This window comes from Staurois parvus, unplaced genomic scaffold (assembly GCF_062004578.1).
Source record: "Staurois parvus isolate SC_StPar_1 unplaced genomic scaffold, SC_StPar_1.0 ptg000562l, whole genome shotgun sequence".
Taxonomy (NCBI): domain Eukaryota; kingdom Metazoa; phylum Chordata; class Amphibia; order Anura; family Ranidae; genus Staurois; species Staurois parvus.
In genome coordinates, this window is record NW_028318358.1 from 12,373,728 (window position 1) to 12,389,832 (window position 16,105).

The 16,105-nt window shown below is 35.5% G+C and overlaps 1 protein-coding gene across 1 annotated transcript; it reads left to right on the forward strand.

Moving 5' to 3' along the window:
• The first annotated feature begins 521 nt into the window (after positions 1-521).
• LOC149450850 (keratin, type II cytoskeletal 7-like) lies at positions 522-6,952 on the forward strand. The gene is made up of 9 exons (XM_089691493.1): positions 522-997; positions 2,206-2,414; positions 3,228-3,288; positions 3,368-3,463; positions 3,556-3,720; positions 4,744-4,869; positions 5,293-5,513; positions 6,065-6,093; positions 6,569-6,952. The coding sequence occupies exons 1-9, from the start codon at positions 572-574 to the stop codon at positions 6,733-6,735; spliced, it is 1,500 nt and encodes a 499-aa protein (XP_089547619.1). The 5' UTR covers positions 522-571; the 3' UTR covers positions 6,736-6,952.
• The last annotated feature ends 9,153 nt before the right edge of the window (positions 6,953-16,105 follow it).

Genomic DNA, 16,105 nt, shown 5'->3' on the forward strand with positions numbered 1-16,105 from the left:
AAGATAATCTGACCTGCAGCAGCAAATATTTAGGGGGGCAATGGTTTTCGCAAATGATTCTAAAGTTAGGCTAGAGTATTGTGCCATAATAGATGTAGAATTGTGTGGAAGACTTTTGCAGATAAAAATAACAAAAAAACCTCAACATGAATAAAGCTGATATCAATGAAATTCAGTATCAAATTTTGTTTTATTTTTAAATAATGGGCCATTCCAAGCAGAACTTGTAAGGCATTACTGGGACATATACAAGACATGGTAATTGTTTCTTGTAATAACATCGGCTCATATTGCTTATACTAATTAAACATTGTTTTATTATATTATTAGCCACTAATAAAAGTGTCACAGCTTTGAAAATATAGGTGGGTTACTGTTTTATTTTCTGTGACAAACTAATGAACGATTGTCATCAAGCTAAAATCATAGGAAGTCGTAACAATGTCAATATTACATACTACACCCAGTTTAGTATAAAAGGGCCTAGCAGTTGTCAGTGCAATGAACATTGCTCAGGAGAGTGGACAGCACCTTAGATTCTCTGTGTATCAACTCTAAGAGAAGCTCCATCATGCCTCATCGCTCCATCTTGGCCTCCTCTGGACACAAGCACTTCAGTTCTGGTTCTGTTAGTTTACCCAAACTTTCCAGCTCACACAGCTTCTTATCGCATTCTTCTAAAAATGCTCACCAGACCCAGCACTGCTTCAGCAGCAAGAGTGACCATTCTGTTGTGTCAAAGGGACCTAAGATTTCAGTGGGAAGCTTCCATTCAGGAAAAGGTGGCCATGGACATGGATCTGGATTTGGTATTGGTGGACATGGTCATGGATTCAAAGGAATGTGTGGCTCTGGAGGGATTACACAAGTGACTGTAAACCAGGGTCTTCTGGCTCCTCTCAACCTGGAGATTGACCCTAACATCCAAAGAGTTAGAACAGAAGAAAAGAACCAAATTAAAGGCCTGAATAATAAATTTGCCTCCTTCATTGACAAGGTAAGAAATATTAATGTATAATGAAAATAAAAGGTGAATGCGCATATGATAAAGGGACCAACTAATATTTATAGGTTACATAAATAAAGCACACAGCATCAAGGCACATGTGTTATGTTATGTTTGATTAAAGTCTACCAAATTAAAAAAGAAAGGAAATGCATTATACTGGTACAAGAGATGGTACAGCAATGTTGATAAATCTCTCTATTTTATCATTATTATTTAAACATTAAAAAAATAAGAGTTTAAAAAATGTTTTTTAATATTTAAATAATAATAAAATAGAAATAATTTATCTACATTACTGTGCCATATCTTGTACCAGTAAAGTCTATTTCCTTTTTTAATTTTTTTATACAGTTTTGGGATGTGGTACATAATATAGCGGCATTCCATAATGGTTTGATTAAAGTCCTAAAGCTATGTGGACCTAAATGTATGAATTATTTAGCATGAATAACCAGTGCAAATTGATGTTATCATTTATGACTGTCCTCAAAATGGTTTGAAGGTTTCTGAAAATTACAATACATTATACCCTAGTATTTGAAAACAGATCTTACCTAAGCTCAACTGCTCTGTTTGAATGTGGAGGCAGGAGACCGATGCACTGGCTAAGGCATTCACCCTTCAAAGCATAGATCCACAATATGGGTACCTGGCAACTTGGGAGCTTCTAAATATAAATTATTTATTGGTTACATAAGTACAGAATGCAGTGTTAACGCATTTCAGCTCACAGAATCTTCCTCATAGCATACCTTATACCCTAGTATATACTTTACTTAAAATATCAGGCCTAGGATGTCTATGAAAATATGCTGCCCCTCACTATAGTGAATATTAATGCCATAAGGCTGGTTTAAAAAAGGAGTAGGGAATCTTAACTAAAACATTTGTGAATATTCACTTCAATTATCCAATCATGTGAAAAGCATCTGCACATGACTGATTGTGTATTCAAAATTAATAGGAATTTGCTTTTCACATTGCTTAATAATTGAAGTAAATATTCACAAATTTTTTGAGAACTCCTTTAGTAAATCAGCCTCATTGCTTTAAATTAAAGTATGAAAACATAAGTATTTCAGCTTTTTGATCGAATAGCCATTCAATTTGGCTTGTGTTCATGTGAAAGCATGTGAAATTACTATATGCCACCCCTTTTTTATATTCATAAGCATTATTTTATACTCCCAACACAGGTAAGATTTTTGGAACAACAGAACAAGATGCTGGAGACCAAATGGGCTTTTCTACAAGAGCAGAAGACAGCCAGATGTCAGATTGAACCTCTATTTGAGGCTTTTATTGGCAACCTCAGGAGACAGCTGGAGAATCTAGAATGTGAGAGAGCTCGTCTGGATGCAGAAAAGAACAGCATGGAGGGCACTGTAGAAGAACTAAGGAGGAGGTACTAATACTATTTCCAGTAATGTATATAGCACTCTGCATTTAACAATAAAGCTTTACACTCTCCATGTTTTGGGGCCAGGCTCAGACTGGCAATATGGAAATTCAAGCATTAGCATCAAGTCCTTAAAGCAGAACTAAACCCACAATTTAATCTTTTATCAAAATAAATCAAGTTAGAAATGGTCTATGTGTTAATAAATCCTTAATCAAACATATTAATGTTGTTTTTAGTTAAATTCTGCCTACTAGGGCATGTACAGTGTATGCTTCATTCAAGGCATGCCTCTGGTGGTAATTGTCAGAGTTGCTAGTGTACTTATGTTAGCTCCCAACAGAACTTTCAAGGTCTCAAATGGCTGGTGTTATACTGTAGCAGTGGAACACCATGGTATAATCCTGCTTTAATACTGTCTTTATTAAGGGAATTTTCCCAGGGCATGCTTTATTTCATGATTACACATTATATTTTATAAGTTTTGTAGTCTGCCCTAAACCATTATACAGAGGGATTGATTTACTAAGGCTGGAGAGTGCAAAATCTGGTGCAGCTCTTAATGACAGCCAATTAGCCTCTAACTTCAGCTTGTACAATTTGCTTTGACCAAATAAATGGAAGTTATTTATTTCTATGCAAAGCTGCACCAGATTGTGCACTCTCCAGTTTTAGTAAATAGACCCCATAGGGACAGACAGAGAGGGGTTTATTTGGAAGCAAATTTGAATACATACAATACAATAAAGAACAGTTAATAATTTGCATATTTTTTAGCATTTAATGGATATATTAGGAAATAAACATTTTTTTTTACAGGTATGAAGATGAAGTCAACAGAAGAACAGGTGCCGAGAATGAATTTGTTTCTCTGAAGAGGGTAAACATTTTATAATAAGTCATGGCTTTCTGTATTGTATGTTAAAGAAACACTAATCACACTGTATTTCTATCTTTAGGATGTCGATGCTGCTTTCATGAACAAAGCTGAACTTCAGGCCAAGGCTGACTCTTTGAGCGATGAGATCAACTTCCTTAGGACCCTGTATGATGCGGTAAATAATGCTCCTTTTGAGTCATAAGCACATTCCTTAATTACAATTTAATGCTTCACTATAGTTGTTGTACATATTTTGTCATTTTGCAGGAAATTGGTCAACTCCAAGCTCAGATTTCAGACACTTCAGTTCTTGTGTCCATGGACAACAGCCGAGACCTAGACATCAATGGCATCATTGCTGATGTCAGAGCTCAATATGAAGAGGTTGCTAGCAGAAGCAGAGCAGAGGCTGAAGCCATGTACCAATCCAGGGTGAGTGTTATAACTAGCACTACAAGGCAACAGGTACCCTCATACATTGTAATTCAGAATAAATGTAGGCTGCTAGACATGAATAGTCTGAATTAGTGATTGGGAGGAAAATGGCATATGTGTACTACAACCAATATTCTGTCATGGTTATTTTAAAACAATATATTGATTTAATGAGGCTAATGCTGTCAGTACAGTAACCCAGTGTAAAAACAGCATTAGTGTTCTGCCACCTGGCTAGCTTGAGGCCAATAGATCATAGATTTTAGATTTTAATACATTTCAACCAACTCTTTCTTTTGAAAACTTTAGCCAACCCTTTGCCTTGAAAACTAAATAATATGCTATGTATTGTTTAGCCCTAAACTAACATACACTTAAGCACATCTATTCCACCCCCCACTACAGTTTACAACTCTTTAGATGTGTTGCCTGCATTCTTTCTTTTTTTCCTTTATTTCCACTTGGTAATACTACGAAAAACACAATTCCATTCCCTGGGTGGCTTTACTCACTCACTCTACTGCATCTATGGAGGGAGCCATGGTTGTAAATATGTCTTCCTCTCCATCCTCATTACATGGTAGTGGATGGGATTAGTAGTTTACAGAAGAAAGAAAACATTTTTTGTGCATTCAGTTCAACTTACAGGATGTAAGCAGTACACCCCATTTCTAGCAAGTTCAACACATATTTTCTGTACTAGCTGAACATGATTTTAGCATGAAAAATTAAAATTAATGCAGCCACCAAACCTACATTAAGTACTGGTAATCTGAAATATATTACATTTTGGGGGGGGGGGGGGTTAAATATCATTTAAACATCTGTGTTATTTTTTTTTCTGGTGATATCTTCTACTTATAATTCAATTTAAAATAGTTTTATATTTTGATATAATAAAAAAAATGCAGTTTGTTATGAGACATAAGCCTTCAAATAAGAGGGTGCATGGAATAACAAATAGAATCAAAAAATGTGGTGTCCACAGGTATTTAGAATTCACTTTTTTATTACCTACAGTTTGAAGACCTGCGAATGGCAGCTGGAAGAAATGGGAATGATCTTCAGAACAGCAAAAATGAGATTGCAGATCTCAATCGAACAATTCAGAAGCTTAAAGGTGAAATTGAATGTGCAAAATCCCAGGTATAAATCCAGCGTTTTTATAATTTATCACCAACGTTACAATATCATTAGCACTTCTGATTTAGGGTTTTTAACAGCTTCATAGATGAATGTTTAATGTTATCTTTTTTCAAATTTAGACTGACCAGGTTTTTTTGCTTCCCATATTTAAATGTTTATATTGGATCACCTTGCATGTATGATTCCTTGTGAAATGTAATTTGTTTTCTTATTGATATAATGGAAATTGAACCTTTAAGTACTTGTTTCATTGTCCCTTTTTAAAAATATTTAATAATCATCCCCTCAATAAGAGGCTTAGGAAATGGGTTTCAACTATCCAACTAAATGTTCTTTATTTTCCTCATGTATATTTGATCAAGCTTATTGAACTCAAATAAAACAAATCTGGAGATACTCAATTTACCATGTAATGATTCCTAGCGTGCTGCACTTGAAGCTGCCATCAGGGAAGCTGAAGAAAGTGGTGAAGCTGCTGTCAGGGATGCCAAGCATAAACTGTCTGAATTGGAGGCTGCCCTACAAAAGGCCAAGCAGGACATGGCTCGCCAACTGAGAGAATACCAGGAACTGATGAATGTTAAATTGGCTCTAGATATTGAAATTGCCACTTATAAGAAAATGCTGGAAGGAGAAGAGCACAGGTATATGTTTTGCAAAAACCTCTTTTCATATTCAACAATGGTTTTCAGCCTTATCTTAAATTTCATTTCTAGGCACATATTAAAATTGTAAAATTCAGTTGTAGCTTAACTGCAACTAGCATAAATCCTAAATTTTATTTAGCACTAGGAGGCAATCAGATGTTAGGCAAGGAACATGCTGACTGGAAGAGAAAACAAAGAGCTTACCTCATCGGTCTGCTGCTGCTCTTTTACTGTCCATTGCCAGGCTTGGAGTAGGGTGGTGACCTTGATGTATTATTTAGCTAAAGCAGAGAAAAGTCAGGTCACCAGGTTGGCTGTGCTGTGTAAATTTCAGTACCAGTCTTAAGAGTATTATTAGACTGGGTGTTTGCAAAAGTTGTAAATTCCTATAGTATATATATAGTATTTATATTTTAGGTCTCTAATTTTTGCCCAATAGTCTGTTCATATGTTATTTGTTAGTTATTACATGATGCACATAGCTGCGATGAAAAGAAATAAAGAAATTAAATTCATGCTAAACTTCTGTTCATTTTTCTCTTTTTCAGGCTAGGTGCAGAGGGACATGTAAACATTTGTAAGTAAAACAATTTTTTTTATATATAATAAAAACGTACATGCAAAATCACACATTAATATGGATTCTACACTTCCTCCATTTAATGAGGAAATACATAGACTATAGTTTATTTTACTATAATAGTGAATAATTATTCATTTCTATTATTATTTTTACGTTTATGTTTTTGAGACTAATGATACTGTGCAAAGATCATGATATGCAGTTTCTAATTTCAGTCAACCACAGACCATCGGAAACTAATTACACTGATTTTTATATTCTAAAATATAGAGATAGGAGGACTAGGGAGGGTGGGTCAATGAATCTTCAATGATTGTATACTTGTCCTTGAAGTAAATTAGAGCAGACTTTCTGGCTTTATACTGGTGAAACGTCTTCTGAATGACATTGCCTGTCCACTAAATTTATTTAGATATTGCCTGGAATGACAAAGTTGACCATATTGAAATAACGTATCCATTTGTTCCAGCTGTCCTGCACTCCAGCACTGGAGGAAAACACCATCCTTCAGGAAAGTCCCATGAAGCTAGTGGACACCACCACAGCCAGCACCATCATCACCATAAGGGAGGATTCAGCTCCAGCAGCCATGTCCCCATAAGCAAGCATCAGTCCAGCCATGGACATCATTGCTAAAGTGAACACCTCTACATGGAGACACGATGAAGCTGCTCAGTTAATGCATGGCAAAAAAGCCAACATAGCAATGTAGAAATCTCCTTTTCATATTATGTCTATATATGAATTAGGGATACTGGCTTATTAGTGTAGTCTAAATATAATGTTTGCTGTATATATTTGTGACATTGTATGCTGTAAAATGCTTCAATAAACATTAATGCATGTGCTGGCATCTGCTGTCTTTATAATTACTGAAACTAGCTCAAATTACATTTCCCACAGAACATTTACAGTAGCTGATGATTTTCAAATCTAATATAAACCATCATGAGTATAAAAATGGACAAAGAGACAGGCTCAGCTCATTCCCCCTTTATATTACCATCATTTATACAGAAAACACTATATACATGGCTACTAAGCGTATTTTACCATTGCCAGTAGTTTCTGTCCCAGTAAAGCCTACAGTTTAATGTCCCATTCACAAACATGCACTTTATTGCATGTTCTGCTAGATGCAAATTAACCTACTAGCAGGACCAGAATAGGGCTAGAACCAGTTCTAGAACGGATTTTCCCAAGTAGGGTTCCATGGTTCACTAGGATTCCTGCTAAGGTTGCTAGGGGTTCCTTAAGCTTAGAGCAATAAGGAATTGATCCTCACTTATACTGACCACCACTGTAAGAAGAATACCACCAATGCAAAGAGGCACATTTTTCATCAACCACTAATATTACAGGACATCTTTTTTTACTGTTTTCAGGTTTTGTTTCTGTTGTTATTATTATTAATATTATCATTTCATTTTAAGATTATTACTGAAAATAATGTTGATGTATAGAGCACAGGGTATATACACTCACCCGCTACTTTATTAGGTAAACCTGTTCAATTGTTTGGTAACAAAAATTGCTAATCAGCCAGTCACATGGCAGCAACTCAATACATTTTGGCATCTAGACGTGATGAAGACGACTTGCAAGATGTGATTGGTTGATTAGCAATTTGTGTTACCAAGCAATTGAACAGGTGTACCTAATAAAGTGGCTGGTGAGTGTAATCTTGATCTTCCCTGGATATCAAATATGATGGGTAGGTTACATTGTTTTTGAAAATTTTGATCGTAGTAATGTACTGTGATCTACAGGTATAAATATTTTTAGCAGAGGTTCCATGAGACCTGAAAATTATTTCAAGGCATCTCCTGGGGCAAAAAAGCTGAGAAAGACTGACCCAGAATATAAAGTGCGCCAGCGACTCTCTATATGAAATATCAATAACAGCCATAGCAATAGGGATTCAGTTCAGTATCATCATTCCCACATTAGGTGGGAAAGTACATAAATGTACAGTGTGTCATTTATTTTGTTAATTTAGGGTTTTTTTATGAAGATTTGGTTTAAGAGCCTAGGAATTCTGAAACGCTCCAGATGTTCAGATTTGTCAGAGCGCTGATCTAGGCCTGCCAGTATGGGTTTTTTTTTAACTAAGGAAGCCTGAAAACAATATGCAAAGATACCTACGGATAGAGAAAAAGTTGCATGTTAACCAAGGACTCCAATGCTGCAAGACTGTAATGCATCACTGTGGTGGTGAACAACTGTTGCTAATATGAACTGAAAAGCTACAGGAAAGTATCAATTTGCCTTCCTCCAAATTCTAACTACATAAGAATTGATTCAAGAAAATAGAAAACTTTCACTTGGTAAATGCAGTGCAGCTGTGGTAACCTTGTACAAGTAAAAGTCTTTCTTTAATTTCTTTTACACAGAATTAGATATTCAAAGTGAACATAACATTACATTATTCACTAAGCCTAGTAAACATTTGTCTACTGCTTTAAGAGCAGATCCCCAACCCCAAACATTATATCTAGAGATGAGCGAATCGAACCTGGCGAAGTGGAATTCGTTTCGAATTTTAGGAAAAATTCGATTCGCATCGAATTCGAATATTAGCAAACTTCGGATGCGCGAATCGAATTTTTCCCGATCGGCCGATTTTCATCCCTTCTACAGCCGGCAAAAAGTGTCCCTGCAGAGAGCTCCGCTATTTCTGACAGTTCTCTGACAGTTCCTTCACATTTACAGCGGTTGAAACATTGTATCTATTTGTTTCCATTTAGGATACAGATGTTTTTATTCGGAAACAAATAGATACAATGTTTCAACCGCTGTAAATGTGAAGGAACTGTCAGAGAACTGTCAGAAATAGCGGAGCTCTCTGCAGATACACTTTTTGCTGGAATGGAATTCTTCTTCATCCTCATCCTACTTCTTCTTCTTCATCCTCATCCTACTTCTTCTTCTTCTTCCTCATCCTTCTTCTTCTTCTTCATCCTCATCCTACTTCTTCTTCTTCTTCTTCTTCATCCTCATCCTACTTCTTCTTCTTCTTCTTCTTCATCCTCATCCTACTTCTTCTTCTTCATCCTCATTCTTCTTCTTCTTCTTCATCCTCATCCTACTTCTTCTTCATCCTCATCCTACTTCTTCTTCTTCTTCTTCTTCTTCATCCTCATCCTACTTCTTCTTCTTCTTCTTCATCCTCATCCTACTTCTTCTTCTTCTTCTACTTCTTCTTCTTCTTCTTCTGCTTCTTCTTCTTCTTCATCCTCATCCTACTTCTTCTTCTCATTCTTCTTCTTCTTCTCATTCTTCTTCTTCTTTTCATTCTTCTTCTTCTTCTTTTCATTCTTCTTCTTCTTCTTTTCATTCTTCTTCTTCTTCTTCTTTTCATTCTTCTTCTTCTTCTTCTTTTCATTCTTCTTCTTCTTCTTTTCATTCTTCTTTTCATTCTTCTTCTTCTTCTTTTCATTCTTCTTCTTCTTCTTTTCATTCTTCTTTTCATTCTTCTTCTTCTTCTTTTCATTCTTCTTTTCATTCTTCTTCTCTTCTTTTCATTCTTCTTCTTCTTCTTTTCATTCTTCTTTTCATTCTTCTTCTTTTCATTCTTCTTCTTCTTCTTTTCATTCTTCTTTTCATTCTTCTTCTTCTTTTCATTCTTCTTCTTCTTCTTTTCATTCTTCTTCTTCTTCTTTTCATTCTTCTTCTTCTTCTCATTCTTCTTTTCATTCTTCTTCTTCTTCTTTTCATTCTTCTTCTTCTTCTTCTTTTCATTCTTTTTCTTCTTCTTTTCATTCTTCTTCTTCTTTTCATTCTTCTTCTTTTCATTCTTCTTCTTCTTCTCATTCTTCTTTTCATTCTTCTTCTTCTTCTTTTCATTCTTCTTCTTCTTCTTTTCATTCTTTTTCTTCTTCTTTTCATTCTTCTTCTTCTTTTCATTCTTCTTCTTCTTCTTTTCATTCTTCTTTTCATTCTTCTTCTTTTCATTCTTCTTCTTTTCATTCTTCTTCTTCTTCTTTTCATTCTTCTTCTTCTTCTTTTCATTCTTCTTCTTCTTCTTCTCATTCTTCTTTTCATTCTTCTTCTTTTCATTCTTCTTCTTCTTCTTTTCATTCTTCTTCTTTTCATTCTTCTTCTTTTCATTCTTCTTTTCATTCTTCTTCTTCTTCTTTTCATTCTTCTTCTTCTTCTTTTCATTCTTCTTCTTTTCATTCTTCTTCTTCTTCTTATCATTCTTCTTCTTCTTCTTTTCATTCTTCTTCTTCTTCTTCTTTTCATTCTTCTTTTCATTCTTCTTCTTCTTCTTTTCATTCTTCTTTTCATTCTTCTTCTTCTTCATCTTCTTCTTCATCTTCTTCGTCGTGCCCCGTGACTGCCCAAATGAGTGAAGTGTGCGGTGATTCTAAGATCGACGGCACTCATCTGCATGTCATACTGACTGACAGTATTATTTCTCTTCCCCAGCAGACTCCAAGGGCATTTAAATTAAAGGTACAGTGTTCTGCACTAATATAAAGGCTCTCTGAAGCCTAGAAACCCTTTTAATAAGTTAAATTCGCAGCGAATAAATTCGCATCGAATCGAATTTCTGCCGCAAATTCGGCGAATCAGCCGAATCGAATTTTTGAATAATTCGCTCATCTCTAATTATATCTGTAAAATGAAACTCAGTTCTTATGGTGAATTAATTCATTAACATCCCTCTAAATTGCACTGTCTGTTTTAAGGGATTACATAGTATTTCTATAAATATCACGTTCATTTAATTATACTCAAGACAAAAACATAATATCTTTAATTTTTTACATTTATTTATTCTTTTTGTATAAATATCTTTATTTATATGTTCAAATTCTTTCATACAAAGAAACAAATAAATAGTACAGCATTAGTTAAAGAATCAGATGACAATTTATTATCTAAAGATAGACAAGTCAGAATATAGTACCCAATAAAAGTGTCACACCACACATAATTGTTGGAATAATGATCGTGTGAAATCCATCCAAATTTAAAAAGAAGAAAAAGACAATTTATTTTTTATCAGATAACAGTCTTTTTGGTACAGCGCCCTTGCCCAACACCACTTCAAAAAGGTTGTACTTATCTGTCCTTGCTTCACTGAGATCTTCACTGTTTACCACCAGACACCCACCCACCCTTTTCTTCAAAATTCTCTGTCTGTCCCATATGTGTGCAATGCAATCTTCATGTAAGACTGTACACTGCTCTTCGATTTACATTCCGAGTGGAACAGCAAGGCACAATCATTGTGAAACATTGCTATGCCAGAAGAACATTTTGTTTGTGCTATGAGCAAATATACATAGCTACCTTTATGTTCACATAATATACAAGCTATAGATACAGTCACTCTTCTTAAAACCTTCAAACATACTGATAAGCTTATTTTTACACTGACATATACAACAATGTTTGTACAATGTAGTAAGACTAAACATTTAATGTATAAAGTATTGTTGCACTTATGAATAGAGTCTTAGTGCAAATAAACCGTATTTATGCAGCAGTCCTAATTTGTGAACCAATATGCACAAAAACAAACAAAATACCATTTGGACCTTGCATACAATAACCCCAGTGCAATGAAATAAATATAAACTTGTGATAATTGCTACACATATAATAAACTTATTAGTATTAAGCAGTCCCAATTCATGAAAATTAAGTGCCCTAGTGCTGTAAGCTTAATGGTGAACTTTGTTAAAAATGACAGGTGCTCCACTGAGCTCAGACCGGGGCCCCACATGGATGTGCACTCATCGTCATCCCTTGACCACCTATCTCTAGGATTGTCTATTGAGCTTTGTTTGTGACTATCCCAGGGTACTGCATAGTAGTAGTGGCAATAATCCCTCTGAGGGGGATATACAGTGTTGCTGATGGTAACCGATGTTCAATGACAGGATTTTAAACAGCATTTCTAATGGTAATGGTGTTACTCCACAAGGGCTATGTAAAAATTCCTCCTCTCCTCTAAAGGCAGTATGGCAAATGTCAGCATGAAAACAGAGACAAAAGCAGACATCCCATAGTGTAAAACCATAAAAACTTTTAATAAAGGGGAAAAAAAGTAAGAATACAACTCACAAGCAAAGTGCCCATAACCTGTCACTCAGTGTATTCAGCCTTGTTGCTTGTGAATGGGAACCAAGAAAGCCGCCGCGTTCCAGCATGCATTCCAAAGGACAAAAGTGACATCAGCGGAAGTTGTGTCATCAAACCTCGACCAATAGATCGTCATCAGGAAGTCCAAAATCCCCCATATTGGAGATGGTATTTATACCCTGCAGTATCTGTGTGAATCACTGCAGCTGTGTCACTCATTTCTAATCCAAATCGATTGATATTTAACTACAACATTGCTGAATACAGTATGTATGTGCCAGATATGCTTGGGCTGGCATACAAATGTTAAAATTGTAATCCATATACAAAGTCAATATGCATTGTGTGTGGTGATGGGGTTCTTAAAGGGAAATAATCCCTACCAAACAACTGAACCTCAACACCATATTGAAATATGTCTCTAATATAAAATAATACAATGTCAATCTACATCATATAAACAAATACACTCTTACAGAGAGGTAATCCCTGCAAAACTAATTAAAATGTTAACCTAAAAAACTAACATAAATTAGTAAGTATGTCAATCTGTATACTATGGAGCAAGGAAGTTCCTAAGGGGGAATAATCCCTGCATTGGAATGTAAATGAATTTTCAAAGTGCTTAGTATGAGCCAAAGTGCTCTTAAAGGGGACGGCCCTTGTAACAATATTAAAAAGAATTATACCACGTCAATCTCTATATAATAAAGCAGAAAAGCTCTTGTAAAGGGGAATAATCCCTACAACATATCTGAACCTAAGTAAACTAAATAAAAATTGCCAAACTGAAATGGGTATAAAAATTCAGTGATGATCTTAAAGGGGAACTCACTATATTTTATGGCATACATCCATCCTTTTACTGTGTGGGATATATAGTTGGAGTATGTATTCCAGGTGGTGTAAATAAATCAGTATTGTAGCTAATACTATACTCTCCTAAAAGTTAGTCAAACATTAGACTAGATTGACATTGTATTACTTTATTTTATATTTCAATATGGTGTTGAGGTTCAGTTGTTTGGTAGGGATTGTTTCCCTTTAAGAACCCCATCGCCACACACAATGCATATTGACTTTTTATATGGATTACAATTTTAACATTTGTATGTCAACCCAAGCATATGTGGCACATACATACTGTAGCTGGCCAGCTAAGACCAGTCCTAGGTTGCTAATATGGTTCACATATATGTGTATACCAAACCTGCCAATAACCTCAGTACAGTGTATATGTGCATATGTAAAAGCAGAATCATTGCTGTAATTTATGTCTTTGAATGTTATATGACATTTATATATTCATTGTGTTAGCAGAAGCAGAAAAGGAAAATATGCCTTTAAGAGTCAGTATAGAGCTGAGCCAATCACAGCCAGCCTCACACTGTACAGAGCCTTAACCAATCCCAGCCAGTTTCACATTTATGCCTGTGTAAAACTCCCTGCTAGATTGTTCTAGAGACACATGCTCACCAGACAGAAGTGGAAACAGACAAGTTCCAGTCAGAAAAGCTTTATGGAAGCAGAGAAGGCCAAATAGGTATTTAATGCACTTGTGTGTTCCTCTATTGTTTAACAGTGCAGGTAGATCTGTGTGTAAAATCTGTTGTATGTGTTTACTTGTAGTTCCATCAAATCTAACGAATTTATCAATCTACCGAATTGATCTAACAACATAAGCTAATGAATCCAATCGAACCTATCGAATCTACCGAGATAAGCTATCGAATCAACCCAGTGTAAAGTAAATACGAATCAATTCACTGTAGAGTTATCAAAATATACAGAACTAAATAAGTTATCGATATAATCCACCAAATTAAACCACTGTAATATGAAAGAAATAAGCTACTGTAAGATAAATGAAACAAGTCATTTTAAGCAGTTATATGAAGAAGATTGAAGTTATTAAAGAAGTTAACTAAAGTTTTCGGTGTGCTCTTTTAAATCTACTGCATCAATAGAGCAGCATTGGAGGAATTACAGAGTAAAGTCAATCTAGTCAAACAAAAGAATCAGCAATTGCATAATTTTTCTAATGCCACAGCACACAAGGCACTGCATAGTGCTGCGCATGCCACACATACTGTATTCAGCAATGTTGCAGTTAAATATCAATCAATTTGGATTAGAAATGAGTGACACAGCTGCAGTGATTAACACAGTTACTGCAGGGTATTAATACCATCTCCAATACGGTGGATTTTGCACTTCCTGATGACGATCTATTGGTTGAAACGCGTCGAGGTTTGATGACGCAACTTCTGCTGACATCACTTCCGCCCTTTGGAATGCATGCTGGAACGCAGCGGCCATCTTGGTTCCCATTCACAGGCAAGAAGGCTGAATACCCTGAGTGACAGATTATGGGCATTTTGCTTGTGAGTTGTATTCTTACTTTTTTTCCCCTTTATTAAAAGTTTTTACGGTTTTACACTATGGGATGTCCACTTTTGTCTCTGTTTTCATGCTGTCATTTGCCATACTGCCTGTGGAGGAATTTTTACATAGACCTTGTGGAGTAACACTGTTTCCATTAGCAATGCTGTTTAAAATCCTGTCATTGAACATCGGTTACCATCAGCAACACTGTATATCCCCTTCAGAGGGATTATTGGCACTACTACTATGCAATACCCTGGTATAGTCCCAAACAAAGCGCAATAGACCATCCTAGAGATAGGTGATCAAGGGATGATGGTGAGTGCACATCCATGTGGGGCCCCGGTCTGAGCTCAGTTGAGCACCTGTCATTTTTAACGAAATTCACCATTAAGCTTACAGCACTTGGGCACTTTATTTTCATGAATTGGGACTGCTTAATAGTTTATTATATGTATAGCAATTATCACAAGTTTATATTTATTTCATTGCACTAGGATTATTGTATGCGCGGTCCATATGGTATTTTGTTTGTTTTTAAACATTTAATGTGTATCCAAACCCAAGAAAAATGTGATATGTTGCAACTTACCAGTCCTTAGATGTAGTGGCTGCATTCATTTTCTTTTTTTGTTAAGGTTTTCTTCCTGTATCTATAAAGGGGCAGCAATGTCACCCTAAGACAAGAAGAATGTTAGGACCACAGAACCTCCACCTCTCATCTCTATAAGATATGGTGTTCTGTAGTAAAACAGATGTGAACAGGGCAGGGCTGATAACTAGAGATGAGCGAATCGAACCAGGCGAAGTGGAATTCGTTTCGAATTTCAGGAAAAATTCGATTCGCGTCGAATCCGAATATTTGCATAATTCGGGTGCGCGAATCGGATTTTTCCCGATCAGCCGGCAAAAGTGTCCCTGCAGAGAGCTCCGCTATTTCTGACAGTTCTCTGACAGTTCCTTCACATGTACAGCGGTTGAAACATTGTATCTATTTGTTTCCATTTAGGATACAGATGTTTTTATTCGGAAATAAATAGATACAATGTTTCAACCGCTGTACATGTGAAGGAACTGTCAGAGAACGGTCAGAAATAGCGGAGCTCTCTGCAGATACAGTTTTTGCTGTACTGGAATACTTCTTCTTTCCATTCTTCTTTTCATTCTTCTCATTCTTCTTTTCATTCTTATTTTCATTCTTCTCATTCTTCTTTTCTTCTTCATGAAAAGAAGAATGAGAAGAAGAATGAAAAGAAGAATGAAAAGAAGAATGAAAAGAATGAAAAGAAGAATGAAAAGAAGAAGAAGAATGAAAAGAAGAATGAGAAGAAGAATGAAAAGAAGAATGAAAGAAGAATGAGAAGAAGAATGAAAAGAAGAATGAGAAGAATGAAAAGAAGAAAAAGAAGAATGAAAAGAAGAAGAATGAAAAGAAGAATGAAAAGAAGAAGAAGAAGAATCTTTTCATTCTTCTCATTCTTCTTTTCATTCTTCTTCTTCTTCTTCTTTTCATTCTTCTTCTTCT

Bases quoted from the DNA above. Each gene is read 5' to 3' on its own strand.
- LOC149450850 (XM_089691493.1), top strand. From the start codon at position 572: ATGCCTCATCGCTCCATCTTGGCCTCCTCTGGACACAAGCACTTCAGT. The intron at 2,415-3,227 runs GTACTAATACTA...TTTTTTTTACAG, and splicing joins GTAGAAGAACTAAGGAGGAG to GTATGAAGATGAAGTCAACA. The intron at 6,094-6,568 runs GTAAGTAAAACA...CATTTGTTCCAG, and splicing joins AGAGGGACATGTAAACATTT to CTGTCCTGCACTCCAGCACT.